Source organism: Scyliorhinus torazame, chromosome 12, assembly GCF_047496885.1.
Source record: "Scyliorhinus torazame isolate Kashiwa2021f chromosome 12, sScyTor2.1, whole genome shotgun sequence".
Lineage (NCBI taxonomy): Eukaryota > Metazoa > Chordata > Chondrichthyes > Carcharhiniformes > Scyliorhinidae > Scyliorhinus > Scyliorhinus torazame.
Genome location: NC_092718.1, coordinates 194,311,979 through 194,339,908, shown reverse-complemented (window position 1 = coordinate 194,339,908; position 27,930 = coordinate 194,311,979). Strand labels below are relative to the sequence as shown.

General features: G+C 46.2%; 1 protein-coding gene across 4 annotated transcripts in view; it reads left to right on the top strand.

Annotated features, from left to right (window-relative positions):
* The window catches only part of sez6b (seizure related 6 homolog b), a 1,259,716-nt gene that overhangs the window by 812,039 nt on the left and 419,747 nt on the right, over window positions 1-27,930 (top strand). For all 4 annotated transcript variants that reach the window (XM_072469583.1, XM_072469584.1, XM_072469582.1 and 1 more), the window contains exon 4: window positions 5,989-6,181. In XM_072469583.1, coding sequence (XP_072325684.1) covers window positions 5,989-6,181 — 193 coding nt within the window. The remainder of the gene's footprint in view (window positions 1-5,988; window positions 6,182-27,930) is intronic.

Here is a 27,930-nt window from a genome sequence, read left to right as displayed (position 1 = left end):
ATGAAGTGTGGTTCCTTAAGCATCTGCTAAGCTTCATTGGAACAGTCGTTCATTGACAAAGACCAGTGTTTGGATAGCCAAGGTCACAATTGGATTTAAAATGATAGGCAAGCACAGGGCACGACATAGTGGTCCTGTTAGCCATGGGCACAAACCCTATTATGGCAGCTAAATATCGCGAGAGGCCAAAAATCGGATTTGCGGCATTGAGGTTTCAGCTTGCTGTCATGCGAGAGTGCCTTTAAGAACTGGATGTTTAAGCAATGTACCTTTAAGAAAACAGTGATGTCACAGAGTTGGTGGAGCTCAGGTCAGTACAGCCATTTTGCAGTTGGGTTTTGGAGTTTGTAAAGTGCCTGGCTGGTTTTGCTGAGAGCAGCTAAAAAGTGCCTGGCTGGTTTTGCTGAGAGCAGCTAAAAAGTACTCCTGTACTTTTTTATGGGCGAGGCATTTTCAGAACCCCAAAATGTATCATGGAGTTCAACCAACCTCACCCTTTAATGTGTTTGTTGCTTTTCCTAGCCCATGGCTTTTTCCCTAGGTGTGGGATTACAATTATGGACATGTGGGTTTTTAAACACAAAGCACTGTTTATTCCATGAACTCAACTTAACATCTTAAATAAACATTGGATCTCTTAATACCCCTTACTTCAAAGATAACTCAGAAAATATTGCAACAGTAAATAATTCCTTAAAATGTTCCTTCAAACTTCCAAGAGACTTAACACCTTTAAACAGTATCACATCAGGTTAAAGGATATATATATATATTCTGTAGAATGGCAGAGAAATATTAGCTTGGGTGACTTCAGCTCCAGCATCTTGCTTTCTTCCTGCAAACTCTCTGGAAACACACAGACATACCCAAGCTGCTGTCTCAAACTGGCTTTCTACTTTTAAACTGCTCTCAGCAAAACCAGCCAGGCACTTTTTAGCTGCTCACAGCAAAACCAGCCAGGTACTTTTCAAACTCCAAAACCCAACTGCAAAATGGCTGAACTGACCTGAGTTCCACCCACTCTATGACATCACTGTTTTCTTAAAGGTACATTGCTTAAACATCCAGTTCTTAAAGGCATTCTCGCATGACACCTCCTCCCAAGAAAAAAACTAAACCATCAAGATGGTTTCATTTTTCACTTTTGCACCATCCACTAAGAAATGTGCACAGTAAATATACCTTTTTGTTTTTAAAAAAAACAACACATGCAAACAGGTATAATAATATAGTCCATTTTTCTTTGTTCTTCTTCCTCCAACCAAAATCCTTCTCGATTGACAGTCTCTTTGAACAAAGTCTCTGCACGATCCATCCATTCCTCTGTGGCATTTCTCTTTAGAATCAGATACTTTAGTTCAATCTGACCACAGAGTCCTTGCAATTCTCCAATACAGGAAATACTCAAGTGGTAAAGGTAAAGGTGATCTGATGGGAGACAATAAAGAGAGTGTACCTCAGATTAAAAAAGAAATCCAGGAGGATGAAAAAGAAATGAAAAGTTTCAAATGTTTTCACTGTAATAAACTAGGCCATGTAAAGTCACAGTGTTGGTGGTTGAAGAAAAGGACTGGGAAGGCTGATGTGGTAAAACAGGATAAGACAGTGTGGTTTGTTAGAGTGGTAAAGGAAAGCACAAGGGAAGCGAAGGAGGTGCAAACAATTGTACAGCCTGTTCAAGAAGTAATTGTTAAGAAGGTGCCAGATGTCTTGAAAGAATTTACTTGTGTGGGTAAAGTTTACTCATGTGTATCAGGAGGAGCAGGTAAAGAAGTCACAATTTTAAGAGATCCAGGGGCTAGTCAATCATTAATGGTAAAAGATGAGGAATTATGTAGTTTGGGAAGAATGTTGCCAGAAAAGGTGGTGATATGTGGAATTCAGGGTGAGAGGAGTAGAATTCCATTATATAGGGTAAGGTTGGAAAGTCCAGTGAAGAGTGGTGAAGTGGTAGTAAGAGTAATAGATAAACTATCTTGTCCAGGAATACAGTTTATCTTGGGTAATGATATAGCTGGATCGCAGGTGGGAGCGATGCCTACTGTGGTTGATAAGCCATTGGAAAATCAGTCAACTGAAGTGTTGAAGGACGAATATCCTGGGATTTTTCCGGATTGTGTAGTAACAACGTCACAAAGTCACAGGTTAAGACAAGAGGAGAAATCAAAGATTGAAGATGAAGTTGAAGGGCAATTATCAGAAACGATTTTTGATCAGATGGTTGAAAAAGAACAAGAACAGGTGGAGGATGAGGCGGATATTTTTAGTTCAGGAAAATTGGCGGAGTTACAACAGAAAGATGTAGACATAAAACAGATATATCAGAAAGAATATACGGAAGAGGAATCAGAGAGTATACCAAAGTGTTATTCCCGTAAAAATGATGTCTTGATGAGAAAATGGAGACCTGTACATATGCAGGCGGATGAAAAGTGGGCAGAAGTTCATCAAGTAGTATTGCCGGTAGGGTATAGAAAAGAGGTGTTGCGAGTTGCACATGAGGTACCAGTGGGAGGTCATTTGGGAGTAAGGAAAACTCAAGCTAAAATCCAGAAACATTTTTATTGGCCTGGACTACATAAAGATGTAGTTACATTTTGTCAATCATGTCACACATGTCAAGTGATAGGGAGACCTCAAGCAGTGGTAAAACCAGTGCCCTTAATACCCATTCCAGCATTTGAGGAACATTTTACAAGGGTCCTAATCGATTGTGTAGGACCGCTTCCTAAAACAAAAAATGGGAATCAATATCTTTTGACTGTAATGGATGTGTCTACTAGGTAAACAAAGGCCATTCCAGTACGTAATATTACAGCTAAAAGGAGTTACTTAAATTCTTTTCGAGATATGGACTACCCACAGAAATTCAATCGGATCAAAGAACGAATTTTACTTCAAAGTTATTCAAAGAAGTTATGGATAGCTGAGGAATAAAACAATTTAAATCAACTGCATACCATCCAGAATTGCAGGGAGCGTTAGAAAGGTGGCATCAGACATTAAAGACAATGTTGAGGGCGTATTGTCAAGATTATCCAGAGGATTGGGATAAAGGAATCCCATTCGTATTGTTTGCAATTAGGGATGCATCTAATGAATCTACCAAATTTAGTCCTTTTGAACTAATTTTTGGTCATGAGGTAAGAGGACCACTTAAATTAATTAAGGAAAAATTGGTGGGTGAGAAATTGGAAATTACACTATTGGATTACGTGTCAAATTTTAGGGAACGATTAAATAGAGCAGGTGAATTGGCCAGACAACATTTGAAAGTTGCTCAAAATGTAATGAAACGGGTAGCGGACAAGAAATCCAAATTTCGTAGTTTTGCCAGTGGGGATAAAGTTTTAGTGTTGTTACCAGTGGTAGGGGAGCCTTTAAAAGCTAGGTTTTGTGGACCGTATCAGATTGAAAGGAAATTAAGTGAGGAAGTGAGGTGAATTATGTGGTAAAAACACCAGATAGAAGAAAGACTCACCAAGTGTGTCATGTGAATATGCTTAAAAGGTACTTTGAAAAGGATGGAGAGAAAAAGGAGGTTTTAATGATTCTAACTCAAAGTGACGAATCAAATCCAGATGACTGTGAATTTGACATACCTCAAATTAAATTGGAAAATGAGGATGTTCTTAAAAATTGGGATGAATTGTTAAGTTACCTGCCAGAGGAAAAACGAACTGACCTGAAAGAGTTATTGATATCACATGGGCAAGTTTGTAGAGATAATGTGGGAAGTAAAAAAATGGCTACACATGATGTAGATGTGGAAAATGCTGTTCCTATCAAACAACATCCATATGGACTTAATCCTTTAATATTGGCACAGGTTAACAGAGAGATTGAGAGAATGCTTAAAAATGGCATAATTGAAGTGGGTTGCAGCCAATGGAGCTCACCCATAGTGATGGTACCTAAACCAGACAGTACCCAACGGTTGTGTGTGGACTATAGAAAGGTGAATGCAGTTACAAGAACAGACACTTATCCTATCCCACCATTGAAGGATTGCATGGAGAAAATGGGCCAATCTGCTTTTATTTCCAACTTCCAGACATGGAAAGAACATTTAAAACATCGTATGGAGTTCTTCGATCGACTTCAGGTGGCAGGTTTGGTGATGAACCTAGCCGAAAGTGAATTTGGAGAAGCCCAAATCACTTTCCTTGGGGAGTTTCCGATACCCTCAAGACGAAGGGAAATAATGTGATTTCTTAGCATGAGTGGATTTGATCGAACATTTGTGCAAACGTTTTGTGGTGCGTTTACTCCACTGATGGACTTGCTAAAGAAACGTCAAAAATTTCAATGGGCAGCGGACTTTCAACAGGCATTTGACTGCCTGAAAGCTGTGATCACCAATGCTCCTGTATTGGAGAATTGCAAGGGACTCTGTGGTCAGATTGAACTAAAGTATCTGATTCTAAAGAGAAATGCCATAGAGGAATGGATGGATCGTGCAGAGACTTTGTTCAAAGAGACTGTCAATCGAGAAGGATTTTGGTTGGAGGAAGAAGAACAAAGAAAAATGGACTATATTATTATACCTGTTTGCATGTGTTGTTTTTTTTTAAAACAAAAAGGTATATTTACTGTGCACATTTCTTAGTGGATGGTGCAAAAGTGAAAAATGAAACCATCTTGATGGTTTAGTTTTTTTCTTGGGAGGAGGTGTCATGCGAGAATGCCTTTAAGAACTGGATGTTTAAGCAATGTACCTTTAAGAAAACAGTGATGTCATAGAGTGGGTGGAGCTCAGGTCAGTTCAGCCATTTTGCAGTTGGGTTTTGGAGTTTGAAAAGTACCTGGCTGGTTTTGCTGTGAGCAGCTAAAAAGTGCCTGGCTGGTTTTGCTGAGAGCAGTTTAAAAGTAGAAAGCCAGTTTGAGACAGCAGCTTGGGTATGTCTGTGTGTTTCCAGAGAGTTTGCAGGAAGAAAGCAAGATGCTGGAGCTGAAGTCACCCAAGCTAATATTTCTCTGCCATTCTACAGAAAATATATATATCCTTTAACCTGATGTGATACTGTTTAAAGGTGTTAAGTCTCTTGGAAGTTTGAAGGAACATTTTAAGGAATTATTTACTGTTGCAATATTTTCTGAGTTATCTTTGAAGTAAGGGGTGTTAAGAGATCCAATGTTTATTTAAGATGTTAAGTTGAGTTCATGGAATAAACAGTGCTTTGTGTTTAAAAACCCACGTGTCCATAATTGTAATCCCACACCTAGGGAAAACGCCATGTGCTAGGAAAAGCAACAAATACAGTAAAGGGAGAGAGGTTGGTTGAACTCCGTGATACATTTTGGAGGTCCCAGGTCAAATTTACCACATTCGCTGCACCCTAAAATGTGTCAGAAGTTTGAAATATTTAAGAAATATTTGGGTGTAACCAATCAGACCAGAGGGTGGACAGCAATTTGAGGTGACATTTTTGTTTCCAGGAATAAAACGTGCCTTATTGTTCAGCTAATGCAGGATGAACACTCAACTCCCTTTCCCATTCCTGTTTTCCAATGCTACAAAATGTCCCTGGCTCACTGTGAGCTGGTGATTTATTCAAGTACCATTCTGCCACTAGAGAGAAGTGGGCTAGAACAGCTTGTTGCAGCGGTTCTGCTCCCGCATGAATCAAAGATAGAATTCACAATGTTATAACCCAAATTTGCAGCCAATGTTTATTTATGATGCAACTCAATGCCAGGAGAACTGGATCATTAAATTTACATTTAGCTAAGATTGAACTTGAAGGGCTGCTAAGTTTAACATCTATGCATCAATCTGTTGGCAAAATTAAATGAATGTAGATAATTAGCAGCCCTTGGACAAGGAGGATGCTGCGTAAAGAGACAGAGAGAATATTCTAAGACAGAATTTATAAACATTAAAATGTAGGAATTCTGTTGCTGCTCCCATACCTCTCTCTGCTCAGGCTAAGACACGTTGATAATGGGTCATTTTGTAACTATGTTTTCCAAACAATCTCTCTGTAGGTCAAAAACATCAGCCTGTCTGAAGGAGAGATGCTAACAATTGAAGGGCTCGACGGAGATGAACCAACTGTTCTTGCCAATGAGTCAATTTTAATGAAGGGGCAGGTGATTCGTAGTCCAAGCAATCAAGTTTCTATCCACTTCCAAAGCATTCAACTTGGAAATCCAGGCTCGTTCCAATTCCATTATCAAGGTAAGTGCTTACACACCAGGACTGTAATGATGAGGCCGGTATTTTGTGGCTGAGTATTTTATCAAACCTGAAAACAAGAGGTTTAACTTGGAAAAGAGCACTCGCTTGCTAGATCTTACAGAAATGAATATTTATATCGAATGGAATGGGCTTCCATTGGTATTTGTCAGGAGCTGTGTAAGATTCACAGGCGCAACATATACTCAATATCGATGCCACCCCACGGGCTCAAACTGAGCTCTTAAAGGAACCTGAATGTAAAATATTTTTGCAAAGACTGGTTTATGTCAACAGTGAATATGTTTGCATCTTATAAAATATTTAGTGCTCTTTTATACAGCTTAGTATTTTTGTTTCTATTCTTTAGTCTTCACTCGAGCTGGTGATAAAACAAAGGTACCATATTAATTGCAGCAGCATGAAGTGACGACGGCATGTCTGGGCATTGCAAAAGGTAGCAAGTGGGGAGAGTCCACTGTGATGGTTACAGCAATGAAGAGGACACATTTCTTCTCTTTGTTATTTATAGTAGAAGAGAGCCAAAACTTTCTTGTGTTACACATGTTTTGTCTGCAACATCTGTGACTCCTGCTTGTGCTGAAGCTTGTTTATATTATGAGTAATGCGTAGTTGGGGGAATCTCTCCCCATTATCACAAGTCACTTAAATATTTTAGAAGAAGAATCATTGCGTAAAATTGACCAGTGTAACATTTACTGAATCCTCCTCTACAATTTTCCCATTCTGGCTCCTCCCCTCCCGGTGTCCCTCCCTCCCTCACCTTTCGGTGACCTTTCTACCTCCTCCCGTTTAAATGCCCCTCCTGGCTCCTCCCCTCTCAGTGCCCCTCTTGGCACCTCCCCGCTTGATGTCCCTCATGGCTCCTCCCCTCTTGATGTCGCACTTGTCTCCTCCCCCCTCAGTGCCCCTCCTGGCTCCTCCACTCTCAGTGCCCCTCCTGGCTCCTCCACTCTCAGTGCCCCTCCTGGCTCCTCCACTCTCAGTGCCCCTCCTGGCTCCTCCCCTCTCGGTGCCTCTCCTGGCTCCTCCCCTCTCAGTGCCACTCCTGGCTCCTCCCCTCCCAGTGCCTCTCCTGGCTCCTCCCATATTGGTGCCCCTCCTGGCTCCTCCCTTCTCAGTGCCCCTCCTGGCTCCTCCCCTCTCGGTGCCCCTCCTGTATCCTCCCCTCTCAGTGCACCTCCTGACTCCTCCCCTCTTGATGACCCGTCTGACTCCTCCTCCTTCGGTGCCCCTCCTGGCTCCTCCCCTCTCAGTGCCCCTTCTGGCTCCTTCCCTCTCAGTGCCCCTTCTGGCTCCTTCCCTCTCAGTGCCCCTCCTGGCTCCTTCCCTTTCGGTGCCCCTCCTGGCTCCTCCCTTCTCAGTGCCACCCCTGGCTCCTTTCCTCTCGGTGCCCCTCCTGCCTCCTCCCCTCTCGGTGCCACTCCTGGCTCCTCCCCTCTTAGTGCTACTCCTCCCCTCTCAGTGCCCCTCCTGCTCTCTCCCTTCCTTCGTATCACTGTAGGAACAACGTTAAACCAATTTAACAATCGGATCTAGTCCCAAGGAATATTAATCCTGCAGGAGCTCACATGTTCTGCCTGCGAAATAAGGGAAAACACTCACAAATATTTCCCAGTATATGTTCAAAATTTTTGCTCATGATCAGTTTCTGGCAATGTGCTACCGACAGTTTCTGGAATCGATACTGGAGTTAGCCTCTCCACTTAGCTTGAGGAGCATTATTATTAGAGTTAAGCAGAGAGGAGGCCATTAATATACCTGATGGGACGTTTTGATGCGTTTGTTTTAAACAAGACGCTTGCATTGCTCTCTCCTACTTGCAAAGGTAGGTCAATATACTGATGGGTGAGGATACTCTAGCATAAATTGTATTCCCGGCCAAGTCAGTGAGTGTCTTTAAGACAGAGATAGATAGGTTCTTGATTAATAAGGGGATCAGGGGTTATGGGAAGAAGGCAGGAGAATGGGGATGACAAACATATCAGCCGATTGAATGGCGGAGCAGACTTTGATGTGTTGGGCGGGTTGGTTCGATGTGGACTGCACTCGATGCAGGGAAGTTAGAAACAGACGTCTAACACTGGAAAAGATCCAACACTGTTTTATTCAACTAGATGAACTGCTGTACATATTCAGCTGTGGGTCGATACTATACTGATCTGACTAGTGTCCTTATAGTAGCCTGACCAGACTTACTAGCTACCGCATGGTGTTTGCACTGTGCTAGCTCGTGGACTCTGACTGTCTCAGTAGCTGGGTCCCGAGAGAGCGGGAAACCTAGTGCCCTCTGGCTTTATAGTGGTAGTGTCCTGTCTGGTGATTGGCTGCACTGTGTTGTGTGCTTACTGGTCATCCTGTGTGTCAATCACTGCCTGTCTGCATCTCATTATATACATGAGTGGATATTATGACAGACTCAATAGGCTGAATGGCCTAATTCTGCTCCAATGTCTTATGGTATTTATACTGGAGAATGACATCTCACACTGATTACCTTGAAGAGTTTATGGTTTGCTTGTGTATCGAAAAATTATTTTGAACGTATGAACAAATATGTGTCTTTAAGATACATGCTCAGAAGCCTTGGTTGTCTTGATTGAAGTTACTGCAGGGATCCTCAAACACTTTCCATCAACCCACTCCCCCAACAAACATGGATTTTCAAAAACTGCTACTTGGATACATTTTTGTTAATTTTTTCTTTAAAATTGTGGAGCTTGATTTTTCTTTGTCACGACAAGGGCTAAAGTCAGACTTTCAGATTTTTGGGGGGACAAACTAAAAGGTATAATTTGTGTGCATAGCAGATGATGTTTATTAGGCTTTGTTCTTTCAGGAGTTGAAACATAGTTCAAAATCTTCTTATTACTGATTCGGGAAAGGGAGACAAAATATAAGGGGCGCGGTCTAACCAAACTAAAACACAGTCTGTCCTGGGCAGGAATCGAGAGATTGTTCCAGACGCTACAAGTGGCGGGAACGACCCCGCTATCTAAGAACGCTCTCTTTCTTTGGTGGCCCAGCGGGGAAACAACACCCCTCCCCCCTGAGTCCGCACCCCAGAACACCTCAATACCGGAGGAGATCGGAACGGCAGTTTTAAATGGCGCCTGGATCTCGCGACCCCCCCCCCCCCCACCCCCAACGTGACAATCGGACAATCCCAATGCCGCAACTCACCTATCAGGGGGTCATCTGGCCCCTCCACCTCCGCACCCCACCTTACATCGGCCAGGCATTCCCGACATGGGCAAAATATCACCCCAGCATTACCAGGCTGTCTCCCAGGCCAGTGCCAAGGTGCCCAGGTGGCACCAACAGTGCCAGGGTGCCACCCTGCCCAGAGGCCAACCACCCAGGGGCTTCCAATCCCCTGGGAGAACCCCCCCATTGCTGTTCCGCCAGCTCCCCATTTGTGGGGAACAGTACTTAATGGCGCTTGCCTAAGGTCTCCAAGGCGAAGGGGTTAGATCCCAACTCCTCGGGTAGATCAGATCAGGCGAACTGTATAATAAAGTTAGACTAGCTACTCACTCTAATATGCAGATTTGCCAAATTCTGATCCCGCCCACAATGGGTGGGTTCCAGATCACGAGATCCCGTTAGATCTTGCGCGGCGTGGGGGGCCGGGTAAATCCCTGAAGAGGCCTTGCCCGGCATCTTCTGGCCATGCTGCACTCCCTTGCGGGCCAGTAGATTGTGCCCAGAAACTACATTTACATTTAGCTCATTCTGTCTGTCCCAGTTTAATTGACACCTGCAACAGGAAATGCATTGTAAATCATTTCATTGATCTTGAAATGGAGACCGTTTTTATGTCATTCTTCAGCAAATATACTGTTTTCAACCAATCGTGCAGGTAATTAGATTGCAGATATTTATTTTATAGCTGTGGGTGTGGAGGGTGGCAGTGTGGGGTCTTCAAGGGGTTTGCAAGTGTGACTGTGTGGGGGGGGGGGGGGGGGGGTGCAGCGGGATTTTGTGAGCCTGTTTGCCACGGATGCAAATCCCGTTATGGTGACTAACTCTTGCGAGAGGGCCATAACGGGATTTGTGCTGGGGAGATTTCAGAATGTTTGAGCCAACAAGATGGTGCCAGGTTTTGAGGCTGGGTGGACAAGGGGGTGGAAGGTTTGGGGGACTTGTTTCTAAAGGGGCAGTTCGTGAACCAGGAGGAATTATCAGAGAAGTTTGGGCTGTCACAGTCAGAGAACTTTAGATATCTGCATGAGGGACATGGCGAGGACGGTCTTCCCGTCGTTCCGGTACTGATGCCAACCTCATTGCTGGAGAGGGTTCTGTTGCTCGTGGCGATGGAAGAGGGGAGCATCTCGGGAATTTATGAGAGGATAATGCATCCCTGGTGGGGCCGAAGGCCAAGAGGGAGGATGAATTGGGGGTGGAATTAGATGAGTGGATGCGGTGCCAGACTGGGACTGATACAGTTGAAGATGGTGCACCCGGCGCACTTAACTAGAGGTAGGATGAGGCGATTGTTTGAAGGGGTGGAAGATAAGTGTGAGTGTTGCGTGAGGGGCCCGGCGAATCATGTGCTCATGTTCTGGGAACGTGCTGAGCTGGTGCGATTTTGGGTTTCCTTCTTCAGCACCATGTCGGTGATTCTACAGATGGAATTGGAACCCCCTCCCCTGGTGGCCATTTTGGGGTGTCAGACCTGCCAGAGCTGGAGACAGGTACAGGTTGGATGTCTTGGCCTTCGTACCGCTGATTGCTCTTAGGCGGGTGCTGTAAGAGTGGAGGTCAGCTTTTCCACCCAATGCCTCGGTATGGCTGGGGAATCTTATGGCGTTTTTGCATCTTGAGAAAATTAAGTATACGTTCAGGGGTGCAATTGAGGGGTTTATAAAAGATGGCATCCTTTCATTTTGTTTTTTAAAGAGCTAGTCACCGTCAGCTGTTGACGGGATGGTGGGGGTTGCGGTTTTGTTTGAGGGTGTGTTTTGCTTTATTTTAGTGTTCTGTATTTCTGCATTCATTAAAACATGTTCAATAACATTTTTTTTTTAAAAAAGAATGACGGTGAAAAACATGCCACCCTGCTTTTTTTGGACAAAGTATCAGAAGATCTAGAGAAAAAACCTTGCCGTTTCTCTGGGGAGAAACACAACAGTTTTCAGTCAGAATCTGACACTTTGCCATTTTTTGGGGAAGTTCCAGCCCTTGTCTGTGGCTGTGGGGTCAAGGTGGGAGGGTTAGGGTTCCAGCACGGTCGGCGACCGGTTCTGCACGTCAGTCCTGCGCCGGCGATTCTGCGGCTGTTTTCCGCGCGATCCGTGGGTGTTCCATATGGTGCTGGTGCTAGCCCCTCATCGGAATCGGTGAGGTGTTCACGCTGATTTTCCCGTTGTTAATCACCCGCGGATTCTCCGTCGGCGCCGCACTTAGCCTCAGGAACGGAGGATGCCGCCCCCATATCTTTGACATCAACAATTAGGTTTTGTGCAGATAGCTGGTTTCACAAAGGAATCAATTTGTTACGGCATTCATAGAGCGTCGAATCATTTGAATTTTTGAAGAAAGTGCAGGTTGCCAAATTCAAATCACTTTAGATGACATTGATTATTCACTCCTCCCTAATAATACCAATACTTCAGGCAATGCACACTCGCAGCGGCTGCAGTCGGTGCACTTTGTAATCAGAGCATGTATGTCACAAAGTGCCTCTTGCTCAAGGCTGGAACCCAAATCCTGACCCAGACAATGGAGAGAAATCTCTCAACCACGAAGCATGTCCTTTTTGAGCTAATGCTAACCTTCTCACTTCGAATGTAATGCAAATCAAAAGAGATTTCAAAACTCCCATTTCAAACTCCAGAGCTGTAATTTGTATGGGCAGAAGTCGGCCTGTTAACACTTGTCGCATAGAGTGGGAACTAAGCTGTCGTAAATAAAATTGGTTTGGAAATCTGATGCTGAATGCCTCCAGTGGTTTCAATGCTGGCATTCATACATACACTTAAATATCAACTTTAAATAAAATCTATCGCATTTGGCGGTATATAATGTAAACTGGTCTCCATTTGCAATTAAAATATAGAGGCAACAACAGCTTGCATTCATATAAGACCATAAGGCCAAAAAGAACAGAATCAGGCCATTCAGCCCAACGAGACTACATTGCTATTCGATCATGGCTGATATATTTATCAACCCTATTCTCCTGCCTTCTGTCCGTAACCCCCGATTCCCATATTAATCAAGAACCTATCTATCTCTGTCTTAAAGACTGTTATGAGAATGTCGCTTTTAGAAATGTTTGGCTGCTCATGTTACTGTAGTGATGTCAGAGGGTGGGTGGAGCTGAGCTCTGGCTCTGCTTTTTAGTTTCACTTTGAGAAAAGCTTGGGTGTGCCTGTGTTGTTTTCAGTGTTGGAGCTGAAGCCAGACAAAGAAGGTGTACCGTTGATCTCTCTGCCATGAAAAGATTACCTCTTGATCATTTGGTGAATTCGGAATTATAAATGTTTTCAGTAGTGAAGTAAACCTGATGTGCTTCTGTTAAAAGGTGTTTCTTTTGTCTTCTGGGTGTTGTTTAGGAAGTTATTAAGGATTACTTAGTGTTGTATTCTTTGGGGTTGTATTTGAATTGCTGGTTGCGAAGATGTTCACTGTGTGTTTTAAAAAGATCAACTTGAGTTCATAGAATAAACATTGTTTTGCTTTAAAAAATACTTTTCCATTTCTGCTGTACCAAACCTGTAGAGTGGGCTGTGTGCTTCCCATACCACAATCTAGTAAAAGTTGTAGGTCCGGTGAACTCCATGATACACTTTGGGGTTCTCTAAACCCTGGCCCATATCATGACACTCAGTGACTTGCCTCCACAGCCTTCTGCGGCAAAGTGTTCCACAGATTCACCACCTCTGAACATGGAACATAGAACATACAGTGCAGAAGGAGGCTATTCGGCCCATCGAGTCTGCACCGACCCACTTAAGTCCTCAATTCCACCCTTTCCCCCTCACCCAATAACCCCTCCTACCTTTTTGGACACCAAGGGCAATTTATCATGGCCAATCCACCTAATCAGCACATCTTTGGACTGTGGGAGGAAACCGGAGGAAACCCACGCAGACATGTTGAGAACGTGCAGACTCCGCACAGACAGTGACCCAGCAGGGAATCGAACCTGGGACCCTGGCGCTGTGAAGCCACAGTGCTAACCACTATGCTACCGCGCTGCCCACGGTATGCTCTCGCTGAAGAAATTCCCCCTCATCTCAGTAGTAAAGGATTGTCCCTTGAGTCTGAGGATATGTCCTCGGCTGCTAGTTTCTCTTACTAGTGGAAACATCTTTTCCACGTCTACTCTACCTAGGCCTCTCAATATTCCGTATGTTTCAAAGAGACCACCCCTTATCCTTCTAAACTCCATAGAGTACAGACACAGAGCCCTCAACCGCTCCTCATTTAACAAGCCCTTCATTCCCAGGATCATTCTTGTGAACCTCCTCTGGACCCTTTCCAAGGCCAGCGCATCCTTCCTTTGATACGGGTCCCACAACTGCTCACAATATTCCAAATGGGGTCTGACCAGAGCCTTATACAGCCTCAGCAGTAGATCCCTGCTCTTGTATCCTAGCCCTCTCAACATGAATGCTACATTGGATTTGCCTTCCTAACTGCCAACTGAACCTACATGTTAACTTTAAGAGAATCCTGAATTTAAGACTCCGAAGTCCCTTTGTGCTTCTGATTTCCGAAGCCTTTCACCATTTAGAATATAGTCTATGCCTCTATTCGTCCTACCAAAGTGCATAACCTCACACTTTTCCATATTGTATTCTATCTGCCATTTCTTTGCCCACTCTCCTAGCCTGTCCAAGTCCGCCCAGCCTCCCTGCTTCAACACAACCTGTCCCTCTACAGATCTTTGTATCACCTGCAAAATTAGCAACAATACCCTTCTTCCAGATCATTAATGAGGCCACACAATGGTACAGAGGTTAGCACTGCTGCCTCACAGGTCCCAGGTACGATCACGGCTCTGAGTCACTATCGGTGTGAAGTTTGCACATGGACCCCGTGTTTGCGTGGGTTTCGCCCCCACCTCCCAAAGATGTGCAGGGTAGGTGGATTGGCCACGCTAAATTGCCCCTTAATTGGAAAAAATGAATTGGGTACACTAATATTTTGTTTAAATTAATGTATATCGTGAATAGTTGTGGTCCCAACAATGATCCCCGCGGAACACCACTAGTCACCAGCTGCCATCCTAAAATAGACCACTTTATTACCACTCTCTCCCTTCTGCCAGTCAACCAAACCTCTATCATTGCCAATATCTTGCCCCTAACACCATGGGCTCATACCTTATTTAGCATCCTCCCATCCTCCTATATGATATTTTGTCAAAGACCTTCAGGAAATCCAAATAGATCACATCCACTGGTTCTCCTTTGTCTAAATTCCTCATTACCTCCTCAAAGAATTCTTACAGATTTGTCAGGCATGACCTCTCCTTGAAGAAGCCTTGCTGACTCAACCCTATCTTACCATGTACTACCAAGCACTCAGCAATCTCATTCTCAATAATAGACGCCAGTGGCCAAAGTTAGCTAACTGGTCTATAATTTCCTGTCTTCTGCATCCCTCCCTTCATAAACATATAGAACCTTTAATGCAGTAAAGAGTGCCAAGCTGCTTCAAAAATGCATTATCAAACAGAATTGGCACCAAACTGCAGGTAAAGGTAAGGAGAGTGTCCATGTATCAACAATTGCATTATTTGGCAATTACATTGCTCAGCCAATTCATAGAATAGAATCCCTTCAGTGCAGAAGGAGGCTATTCGGCCCATCGGATTTGCACTGACCCTCTGAAAGAGCACCGTACCTATGCCCTATCCCCCGCCCCATAACAAATTACCTTCTCCAAAACATAGCTCAGTCCCTCTTCTCTTTCCTCCAAAATCAAATTTTAAGAGATCTTACAGTATCTCAAAAAGAAAGAAACATTCTGCACTAGGCATGAGGTCAGTGTTCACATGTTAACACCACACTGCTCTGTAAATACATTTTTGTTTGAGTCACAGGTGAGCCTGAATCTCCCCATTTTAAACAATGGAAAGACTGGTGCTGCTATGTGGTTATCACAAACTCTGCACCCTTCCAAGCTGGTCAGTGTCTGGATCAGGAAGTACACTATCCGTGTGTCCCATTTCACTCTGAGCTAAATTGACCTACATACCGTACATCTAATCAATCACTGAGCTTATTTACTTCCAGCTTCACAACATTCCGTCAATGAATACATTGAAAACATAAGAGAAGAAGTTTGCCCATTTGGCACTAAGAGCCTCCATTTCATTATTTCTAGAGTCACCTTCTTCAAGGCTCTCAAGATTCACCCTTCGCAATTTGTGCCCTACTGCAGCATCCGCATCCTGCCACACGTGGACCCGCTTAATCATCATCCCTGTTTTCACAAACCTTCTCTGGACTCAAAACCCTCACTTATTAATATGTTTTTTCTTGTATGAAATAACCTGTCTGGACTGTACGCAGAACAATACTTTTCATCGTACCTCAGTACATATGACAATAAATCATGTTTTAAAATCTCCAATGTGGCTTCAATCATCTACCCCTCCAAACCCTACACCACAGCCCAGACTCGAGCCTTCTGCACTTCGCCCCTTCCCTATGTGCCGGTGTCAGAGCCATCTGCTGCCTTGGCCCTGCTCGCTGGAACTCCCTCGCGAATCCCCTCCAGCTTGCCACCTGGTCTCCTGCATCCAAAAGCCTGATTAAAGAAACCTTCCTCCTCCCTCTGCTGGCCATCATCCTTTCTTCGCTCTCCTAACACTGTTTGACATCTGTTTCTCCTCAGTGAAATGCCTTGGGACATTTACTGTGTTAAAGATGCTATATTAATGCAGAGCTTCAAACAGGGCCTTCTGAACAACTTTGTATTTTAATAGGTTGTAATTTTTTTTTAATGAGGTATGGATTCAAAACGCAGACTGAATGAAAGTTGTGCAGTTGAATAACGAGGACCGAGTCATCACAACCAGGGGGCATCAGATACTCTGTATTAATTCTTCCAGAGTCGTAATACAATTTAATTATATACCATCTGGTATAAAAGAAGATTCATTCTCTCACTCAGCAAATCCCCGAACATCAATAGAATGAAGGGTCTAACACTCTGCCAAGGAAGGTGCATATGGTGTTTCAAGCTATGTGTGATTTTGTCTTTTCCCTCCGGTGAGATATTGCACAGTGGACTCTGTCACAGCTTGACATAACTAAACTGCTGTAAGCTGGATTCATACACTTGTCCAACCAATCCCAAAGAAATTAGTGAATGCACATCGCAGGGAACATTCAAGATACTTGACATGGGAGTGGGTGGTGGTGGCGGCGATGTGGGTGGTGGTCATTCGTACTGTCCCAAATTATGGGTGTGTCATGTGAGAGTACCTTTAAGAAATGGATGTTTAAGCAATGTACCTTTCAGAAAATAGTGATGTCAGAGAGTGGGTGGAGCTGAGCTCAGTTCGGCCATTTTGAGGTTAGTTCCGCTTTTGGTTTCAGTTTGAGGAGAAAGCTGGGAGTGTCTGTGTGTTTAGCTGAGAGCTGCAGGAAGAAAACACAGAGCTTGCTGAGAGCTGCAGGAAAACCACAGAACTGGTCTGTTGATGTCTGCAAATCCAAAGACGATAAATATATTGAATGTAACCTCATGTCTGTATTTGAAGGTTGAAGTCTTTTGGATGTTTAAAGGAACAGTTTGAAGGATTATTTAGTGTTGTAGTCTTTTGGGGTTATCTTTGAAGTAATGGGTGTTAAGATATTCAATGTTTGTTTTTTAAAGGTTAAATTGAGTTCATAGAATAAACATTGTTTTGTTTTAAAAACCATTTGTCCATAATTGCTGTATCACACCTAGCGAGTACGCGTGTGCTTCCCACACCACAATCTATTAAAAGTTGTGGGTCGGTTGAACTCCATGAAACACTTTGGGGTTCTGTAAACCCGGACCCATAACAGGCACGATTTAACTAAATGGGAACAAAGTCCCATAGCGAGCGCGTTTAGCTACGTGTTTCCCGGCGCTCGCAGTGCCGAGAAACACATGGTTATAAAACGCCACTCGCATTAGGTAAGGGGCCTCAGCAGGGAACGCTCGACCAAGGCCGTACATAGCTCCATTTTGTACACTGAGGAGCTTCTCTCGCCAGAATCCCTCAAGGTTGCGAGAGATAAGGATGTCACCAACACCCACACAGGGCACCCCTGACCCGATCGCACCCGCGCAAAAGATGCCAGCTTGGTACCTTGGCAGTGCCAGCTGTCTCGCTTTAATATACAGATTTGCTGAAAAGTGATCCCGTGCACAATGGGCGGGATTTACATCGTAACGTCTCGCGAGATCACATTCGATCTCGTGAGACGTTGCGAGCCAGGTAGATCCCGGCAACGGGGTCGCCCATTTTTTATCGGCCATGCTGTGCAGTGATGGCCTGCTTTTCGGGCGCAGCGTGGCCATTAAATCGCCCCCTATGATTAGATTACTCTACAGGATTCTAATCCCGGAGAAATAAATCTAGCAATGTTCCAAAGATTATATATATGCTTATTTCCAAGGAACCCTTCAGCATTGTGTCAGCTTGAATCCTCAGAAATTATCAGAATACATGTCTTTCTCTATATTTTGGACCAAAACTGTATTATCAGGAATTTCATTTCAAAGTCATGTATCTCAATATTTATTTTAATACTGTGTTTATTTTAGGCTGTGAACTTTTCCCGCCATCTTGACCCCCCTTTTTGTTTTTTGTTTCCTTGGTTTGTCCGATTGTAAACATACCCCCGCCTCTCTGACAGGGCCATCTGTCACTTGTTCTTCAATTTTGCTTTCACTGAGCACTGACCTTTGTTCTCCAATGAACACATTCTGCCACTATTAGCACTCCTTTAGTCCTTAATGCCACTATTAACATTCCCTTTGCCTTGTACGTACGACACCTTTGTCAATCTTTCCGTAGCTCCGACCTATCCCTAACACTCTATTCTACCCTACCTCTTTCACACACCCCACCCCCTATCCCCCCCCTACCCCACGCTCTAACTACATAATCCATTATAAAAACAGAAAATGCTGGATAAACTCAACAGGTTTGGCAGAGAGAAACTGAGGGCGGGCTTCACATCGCGACGTCTCTTGGGATCGCGTTAGATCTTGTGAGGCGTGGCGAGCCAGTTAGATCTTGGGAGCGAGGTCTCCCATCATTTATCGCCACATTGCACCGCGGTGTGCTGCTTTTTGGGCACAGCATGGCTGGTAGATCGCGCCCTCAGTGTGCGCTTGACCGGGGAGAAACCTCCCAGGGCCCCAAAACGTGACCAGGCGTGGTGAGATAGCGGTGGGTAATTCTCTGACAGAGCCGGCAGGAACATCCCAGCATTACCCGCCACAACGGACACTCAGTGACTTTCCCGTCAGATCACTTCTAGAGTTAATGTTTCGGATCTAAATGTTCCTGCTACAGAACTGAAGCAAGATAGCGTGTGCAGAATTATATAGTTGGAAAAGACACGGAGGAGTTGGGACAGAATAGAAGACTAGGGATAGGCCGGGGCAAAGGAGATGTGGACAACTATCCCTTGGGCATAAGACAAAAGGGAGTGTTAATAGTGCCATTAAGGGATCAAATTGGCAAAAGGTGAGGTAGCAGAATGTGTTGATCCGAGCAACTGAACATCCAGGGACAGGTGGCCAAGTGGGGGAGGGGTGGGTGGGATTGTGTTGGGACAGGCCAGCGAGATGAGAAACAATGGACAACAAATTATAAAAAGATGGGGCGGTGGCGGGGGGGGGGGGGGGGGGTTGGAGATTGCAGATTGCAAGGGAAGATTTTGTCTAAAGTTGTTGAACTCACTGTTGAGTCCAGAAGGATGTAATATTCTGAATCGGAAGATGAGGCGTTGTTCTTCCAGTTTACATTGGGGGTCTCTGGAGCTTTGCAGCAGGCCTATATCTGCCCGTAGACTGGTTTATCCAGCATTTTCTGTTCTTATTTCACATTTCCAGCATCGTCATTATTTTGCTTTTATTTTAATGGGATCTTGGCCGGAATTCTCCGGCCGCTGGAATTCTCTCTTCCCGCTGGCAGCGCACCCTCACCTGCGGGTTTCCCGACGGCGTGGGGTGGCTTCAATGGGAAATCCCATCGACAAGCAGCGGTGAGAGAGAATCCCTCCGCCGGCGAACGGCGCACCGCCGAGAAACACCCGGCTGGGGGTCGGAGAATCCCACCCCATATTTTTGAGGAAAACAGAAATGCTCCCATTCTTTTGCTAAAAGAATGATCATACCCGGGTCGTTCCATTTCCTCAAAACTCATAGTTGGTCTCTTTCCCAGTCTCCTCTTTGGTGCCTTTTGTGTCTGGAATCCAATGATTAGCTGTCCATCCTGATCCAGAGGCTACAATTGTGTGTCCACAGCTACATGAAGTTAATGCCACTTATGTATTGTACCAATTGATCTCGACAGGTAAAATTGTGTTCTTTTAACACTTCAAAGGCAAAATTGTTCCATTTGCTGTGTGCAAACCAATTTTTTTAGCATGTTTGCCACATTGCTTCAAGCAGCATGACCAGAACAATTCTCCCCACTTTCAGCACCAAGGAAAAGGCGATTGCATCATTTTCCTGCAATGAACTCTGATCAGAATGACACAACAACATTATGCTTCATGGGTGTCCAATGTGTCTCAGCATCATAGAAACAATAGTACCGAACAGGGCCATTGTGCCTGTCCTGATTCTAGCTCTTCAACTGGACGTGTATTTTCTAATTGTCTCCTTATACTGATCCTTCTAATCCAATTTGCTTTTAGAAACACAGAAAATAGGAGCAGGAGGAGGCCGATTGGAGGAGGCCACTTTTCCCCCACATCCTTTGCCCCCCTTCACCCTAAGTGCTATATCTAACTACTTCTTGAATGATATCCTAGTTTCTTCCTGAATAACTACTTGTGGTTATTCTTGCGGTTTCGCCGGGGCCCGGTTTAGCTCAATTGACTGGACAGCTGCTTTGTGATGCAGAGCGAGACCAACGGCGTGTTTTCAATTCTCGTACGGGTTGAGGTTATTCATGAAAGCCTCGCCTTCTCAACTTTGGCCCCTGACCTGCGGTGTGGTGATCCTCGGGTTAAATCGCCACGAGTCAGCTCTCCCCCTCAGAAGGGGAAAGCAGCCTATGGTCATCTGGGCCTCTGGCGACTTTACTATTTTTTACTTTACTTGTGGTAAAGTATCCAATAGCCCAATTAAGGGAAGAAAAATCTTCCAACATCTCCCTTCACACTGTATAGACAAATCATATGTTAGAAATTCAAACCTATTGCTTTTTTATCATCCATTTCATTGTCAAGCTAGCATAAGCCGAGGGCTAGGATTTAAATCAACTGCATATTAAGAAATCTTCTTGTTACTGTTGCACTGTTAACAGTGATTCAGAGATCAATCCTGCTTTTGCAGCTATGCAAATGCCTCATCTTTCCTCTCGACACATTTCAGATTCCTGCGCTTATCTCTCCAGCTTACATATAGATTAACGCAGTCTGGAAGGGAATTACAAGCTGCAACACAATTGAGGAATGCAGATGCCTTCGCGTTAAATAAGAGATTTGAACTCAATAAGCTTATTAATATCATCGGAGGACAAGTTGTCCTTTTACTGTCTTGCCGCACCTTTGGTGGTCCCGGTGCCATGTTGAGTTTCCTCTGCACTGGTGTCCTAAGCCCTGGGAGGGCAATGGTTAATCGCCTAGATTGTAAACGCAATTAATCCAAAGCCTCCACACGAAAGCAAAATGTTTGAAATGATGGCAGCTGGTTGTACTTTCCCTTCAGCTATTTTCAATCGAAAGAAGAATCCTCATTGAGGTCAATAATCAGCACTTTGTGCATACACATTGTGATCTGTTATTCCCATCTCACAGCATTGGGGTTATGTGGTGACGCCACTGGACAGTAATGATGGTGCAAGAGGGTTTGGGATAAAACTAACTCCTAGCTTTCTTTTAATAGAATCCCTATGGTGCAGAAGGAGGTCATTCGATCCATCAAGTCTGCAGTTACCCTCTGAAATAGCACTCCACACAGGCCCACTCCTCTGCCCCCCCCCCCCCCGCCCTCCCCCTCATAACCCCACGTAACCTGTATATCTTTGGACGCCAAGGGACAATTTGCCATGGCCAGTCCACCTAACCTGCACATCTTTGGACTGTGGGAGGAAACCGGAGCACCCGGAGAAAACCTACACAGACATGGGGAGAATGTGCAAATTCTACAGAGTTACCCAAACCTAGGTCCCTGGTGCTGTAATGCAACAGTGCTATCCACTGTGCCACTGTGGTAAATTATTATGTACGTCCTGCACTCATTTTGGGGGGCATTGAGTCTTGAGGTGCTGGCCCAATGGGAATTTTCTATTATTAAAGGCTACTAGTTCGACGGTCATGTCTGCAGCTGCACATTCCGATAATTGATGGCACTCCAGACGCTCTGTATCTAATGCAGTTTGCGGGCATTTGCAGTGTCATTAGGGCAGCACGGTAGCATTGTGGATACCACAATTGCTTCACAGCTCCAGGGTCCCAGGTTCGATTCCCGGTTTGGGTCACTGTCTGTGCGGAGTCTGCACATTCTCCCCGTGTGTGCGTGGGTTTCCTTCGGGTGCTCCGGTTTCCTCCCACAGTCCAAAGATGTGCAGGTTAGGTGGATTGGCCATGCTAAATTGCCCATAGTGTCCAAAATTGCCCTTAGTGTTGGGTGGGGTTACTTTGTTATGGGGATTAGGTGGGGTTACTGGGTTATGGGGATAGGGTGGAGGTGTGGGCCTTGGGTAGGATGCTCTTTCCAAGAGCCGGTGCAGACTCGATGGGCCGAATGGCCTCCTTCTGCACTGTAAATTCTATGTGTCCTGACTTTCTTTGGGCAATACCATGAGGAGATCCAACAGTATTGATTTTTCAGAAGTAGGTTTTAAAAGCATGGGCCCTGAAGTTACAAGTTATATTGCAGATTTATGCATCGTATTTTTAAACTCCTTTTAATTTTTCAAAACGGCTTGACATACATTTTGGAGAGCTGTTCAACATCCAGTTACACAGTCCCTTCAAGGGAATATAGCGACACATTGAGGTTGTTCATATAGTTAGGAGTAAGAAGGGAACCGCTTAGAGGAGCTGGGGAGGACAGTGGAGGTCAAGATAATTATGTAGCTTCCATCAGATTCAGCTCTATCAGTGGTCCTCACGAGGTTTCCCAGGACTGGATCTTTGACCGCTGTAGACCTTTCACGATGAAGATATAGACAAGAGAATTTGTGAAGGCTTCCTACCATGTTTTCAGTTAACCCATTCTTAGTTGAATAGCTTCTTCTGAAATGCTCCTCTTTTGCTTTACTGCAAATGTTAATCATTAATTTTCAATGGCTCCAAACCTCCGCCTCACCAAATTCCCTGCCTACGATGATCTCAATTGGTCCAGTTTGGATTGATTTGCCAAATATTCAAATTTGGACAATTCTGCTTCTACTGTGCCTGAATTTCTTTTTTTTAAAAGCACACCATGTGCCAGCAGACAAAATATTTTAGGAATCCTGCAATAAATATTCACAGTTTTGGGAATGTTGGAGCCAGAGTGAAGGAGAAAAATGTTTAGTTTTATTTGCTTCCAACACATGATGGAGGAAAATAGAAATTTGGTCTGGATTCACATTGTGGTATTATCAGGTATTACGGTACCTGAGAGACTGAAGTACCATTGGTTAAACCGAGGGGTTTTACCATTGGTTGTAGAGTATGGTAGCCCCGCCCCGATAGGCGGGGTATAAGAACTCAGGCCGTCCCAGCAGCCCTCATTCTGTACCTGAGCTGCTGGGGAATACTTCTAGCTTATTAAAGCCTTCAGTTGTACTACAACCTCGTTTTAGTAATTATTGATCGTGCATCAATTTAAAAAGTTAGATTTAAGTAGAAAGGATGGACTTCCGAATCAAGCCGGAGTGTCTGCAACTCAGTCTCCACGCGACGAACTCAGCGGCGTTCTTTAAGCACTGGCTGGCATGTTTTAAAGGCTACCTGGATATGGCTGAAGGCACACCCTCGGGGGAGCAGAAACTGCACGTCCTGCACTCAAGGGTAAGCCCAGAGATCTACACCCTCATCGAGGAGGCGGAAGACTTTGATGCAGCAATGGAACTTTTAAAAGGACACTATATTCGCCCAGTAAACCAGGTCTACGCTCGTCACCTGCTTGCAATAAGACGATAAACCCCCGGGGAATCATTGGAGGAATTCTACCGCGCGCTACTGGTGCTGGGCAGAAGATGTGGTTGCCCGCATGTTTCGGTGAGCGAGCACACGGAACTCCTAGTCCTGAACGCCTTTGTGGCAGGTATGAGTTCTTCACTAATCTGCCAGCGTCTTTTAGAAAAAGACACCCTGGGACTTAGGGAGGCACGATCCCTTGCAGGGTCCATGGACGTGGCCTCCAGGAACGCACGAGCCAATGTGCCCGACCGCGCGGCGGCCCCCTGGGCAGCGTGGAATCCCGCAGCGCCCGACCCAGAGACCTTCCCCGTTTCCCCGCAGGCCTGCGCAGTAAAGCGGCCTGCCAACCTGGATGGGCCCCACTGTTTCTTTTGTGGGCAGGCAAAGCACCCCCACCAGCGCTGCCCGACCTGCACATCCATCTGCAAGGGATGCGGCAAAAAGGGCCATTTCAAGGGGTGTCTGCCAGGCACGAGCGGTGGCCGCGGTCTCCAGCGGCGACTCCGGACCGCCACAGCGAACTTCTCCACGGGCCTCGTGTGGCCAGTGGTCGCCGCCATCCCTATATCCAAGGGCCACGTGCGGACCCCGGGCACCGCCATCTTGTCCCTCAGACACCAAGCTGGAAGGATGGGCGGCACCATTTTGTGCACCCCCTGCCACCATGTGCGACCAATGGGAGACGCCATCTTGGATGTGGCCCCAGAACCCCAGCTCGGCCGAACACACACTGCCTGAACAAAATCCACAACTACTGCGTCTGGCCTCGGTGACTCTGGACCAAACTCGACCTCGAACACTCTCAACAGCAACGACGACTGTCTTCATCAACGGCCACGAGACGTCCTGCCTGATCGACTCTGGGAGCACGGAGAGCTTTCTACACTCCGATACGGTAAGGCGCTGTTCCCTCCTTATCCACCCTGTTAATCAAAGAATCTCACTGGCCTCCGGTTCCCACTAAGTGGGGATAAAGGGGTTTTGTGTAGCAAACCTCACAGTCCAGGGAAGGGAGTTCAAAAATGTCCACCTCTATGTCCTTCCCCACCTCTGCGCGGCTACACTCTCGGGTTTAGACTTTCAGAGTAACCTGCAAAGTCTGACCTTCCAATTCGGCGGCCCTATACCCCCCCTTACTGTCTGCGGCCTCGCGACCCTTAAGGTCGACCCGCCTTCCCTGTTTGCGAACCTCACCCCGGATTGGAAACCCGTTGCCACCAGGAGCAGACGGTACAGTGCCCAGGACCGGATCTTTATTAGGTCAGAGGTCCAAAGGCTGCTGAGGGAAGGGGTCATTGAAGCCAGTAACAGCCCCTGGAGAGCTCAAGTAGTGGTGGTAAAGACCGGGGCAAAGCATAGGATGGTCATCGACTACAGTCAGACCATCAAAAGGTTTACGCAGCAGTCTCCCCCGCATATCCGACCTGGTCAACAGGATTGCGCATTATAAGGTCTTCTCCACGGTGGATCTCAAGTCCGCCTACCACCAGCTCCCCATCTGCTCTAGTGACTGCAAATACACTGCTTTCGAGGCAGACGGGCGGCACTATCACTTCTTAAGGGTTCCCTTCGGTGTCACTAACGGGGTCTCGCTCTTCCAGCGCGAGATGGACCGAAGGGTCGACCGGTACGGTTTACGGGCAACATTCCCGTATCTCGATAATGTCACCATCTGCGGCCACGACCAGCAGGACCACGACACCACCATCCGAAAATTTCTTCAGCCCGCTAAAATCCTTAACCTAACATACAATAAGGATAAATGCGTGTTTAGCACCAACCGCCTAGCCATCCTCAGCTACGTAGTGCGAAATGGAGTTATAGGCCCCGACCCTGAACGCATGCGCCCCCTTATGGAGTTCCCCCTCCCTCACTGCCCCAAGGCCCTGAAGCGCTACCTAGGGTTTTTCAGTTACTACGCCCAGTGGGTCCCCAACTATGCAGACAAAGCCCGTCCCCTGATCCAATTCACAACTTTTCCCCTGTCAATAGAGGCCCGCCAGGCCTTCAACTGCATCAAAGCAGACATTGCAAAGGCCACGGTGCACGCCATCAACGAGTCCCTCCCCTTCCAGGTCGAGAGCGATGCGACCGACGTAGCTCTGGCGGCCACCCTCAACCAAGCGGGCAGACCCGTGGCCTTCTTCTCCCGTACCCTCCATGCTTCCGAAATTCGCCACTCCTCAGTCGAGAAGGAGGTCCAGGCCATAGTAGAAGCTGTGCGACATTGGAGGCATTACCTGGCTGGCAGGAGATTCACTCTCCTCACTGACCAACGGTCGGTGGCATTCATGTTCGATAATGCACAGCGGGGCAAGATAAAAAACGACAAGATCTTGCGGTGGAGGATCGAACTCTCCACCTACAACTACGAGATCTTGTACCATCCCGGGAAGCTAAACGAGCCTCCTGACGCCCTGTCCCGCGGCACATGTGCCACCGCACAAGTGGACCGCCTCCGAGCCCTCCACGAGGACCTCTGCCACCCGTGGGTCACTCGTTTTTTCCATTTCGTTAAGACCCGCAACCTGCCCTACTCCATCGAGGAGGTCAGGACGACCACCAGGGACTGCCAAATCTGCGCTGGGTGCAAACCGCACTTCTACCGGCCAGAGAGGGCACACCTGATTAAGGCTTCCCATCCCTTTGAATGCCTCAGCATGGACTTCAAAGGCCCCCTCCCCTCCACCGACCGCAACACGTATTTCCTGAATGTGATTGACGAGTACTCCCGGTTCCCATTCGCCATCCCCTGCCCCGACATGACCGCAACCACCGTCATCCATATTATCTTTGCACTGTTCGGTTTCCCCGCCTACATACATAGTGATAGGGGGTCCTCCTTTATGAGCAACGAACTGCGTCAATTCCTGCTCAGCAAGGGCATCGCTTCGAGCAGGACGACCAGTTACAACCCCCGGGGAAACGGACAGGTGGAGAGGGAGAACAGAACGTTCTGGAAGACCGTTCTACTGGCCCTACGGTCCAGGAACCTTCCAGTCTCCCACTGGCAAGAAGTCCTCCTGGAGGCCCTCCACTCCATCCGGTTACTGCTTTGTACGACCACCAATCAGATACCTCACGAACGTCTCCTGGTCTTTCCCAGGAAGTCCTTCTCCGGGCCCTCGCTCCCGACTTGGCTGGCAACTCCCGGACCCATCCTGCTCCGAAAACACGTGCGGGAGCACAAGTCGGACCCGTTGGTCGAGAGAGTCCACCTGCTACACACTAACCCCCAATATGCCTACGTGGCGTTCCCTGACGGCCGACAAGATACGGTCTCCCTACGGGACCTGGCGACTGCCGGAACCCCACATACATCCCAGCCACCAGTCCCACCCCCCTCCACTGCAGCACCTTACAGGAGGATCAGTCCTCCCGCCGCCCCTGCCTAGGCCCCCCCACCCACCGACGCCCCTTCCAGGCGCCCCCTTCCCGGGTCAGCCCTTTTTCCCACCAGCGCCGTCTCGGGGTGACGAAGCTGCCATGGAGGCCAAAGCCACATTCCCGGAGTTGCAGACGCCCGAGCCACCACTGGAGTCACCACCGAGGCTCAGACGATCACAGAGGACGACCAGGGCACCTGACCGACTGATTGCAACATTTCAACTGATCTGTAAAAATTAAACACTGAATGTACATGTCTGCCATACTTGTAAATAATCACTAAACACTGTAAGGAGTTATCACGGTACCTCCATAACTGATTATACCATGTTGTTACATTTTGTAGTTGCTGACCACCACACCCGCCAGACTCTTTTTTTAACAGGGGGTGAATGTGGTATTATCAGGTATTACGGTACCTGAGAGGCTGAAGTACCATTGGTTAAACCTAGGGGTTTTGCCATTGGCTGTAGAGTATGGTAGCTCCGCCCTGATAGGCGGGGTATAAGAACTCGGGCCTTCCCAGCAGCCATCATTCTGTACCTGAGCTGCTGTGGAATACTTCTAGCTTATTAAAGCTTTCAGTTGTACTACGACCTCGTTTTAGTAGTTATTGATCGTGCATCACACATCACATCAGGTAGCTTTGTTAAATTCAAAATGGCTGCTCAAACAGATTTCAACTCACCTCAGCTGAGGGAACAATTTGGCTCGATCCACAAGTTAAAAGATAAGTTTAGACCATTTATGATGTTAAACCCTATAATCTAGGCTCATGAGTTGTCAATGGGGAAGGTGATTTTTAAGTCTATAATAAATGGGGTGGAGTGGATGGAAAATAGGAGAAAGGATTTGTTATTTCGGGTCTCTTTTTTATGCATTTCATGCATTTTGTCGAGGGTCAACGGGACGGGACGAGGAAGGCACAGAGAGAGCTCATGCCAGAGCGTCAATGTAATGATCACATGATGCAAGAGTGATACAGTAAAGCCTTTCCCTCCCTTCCCTGCCCATTGTGGGTGGGATCCA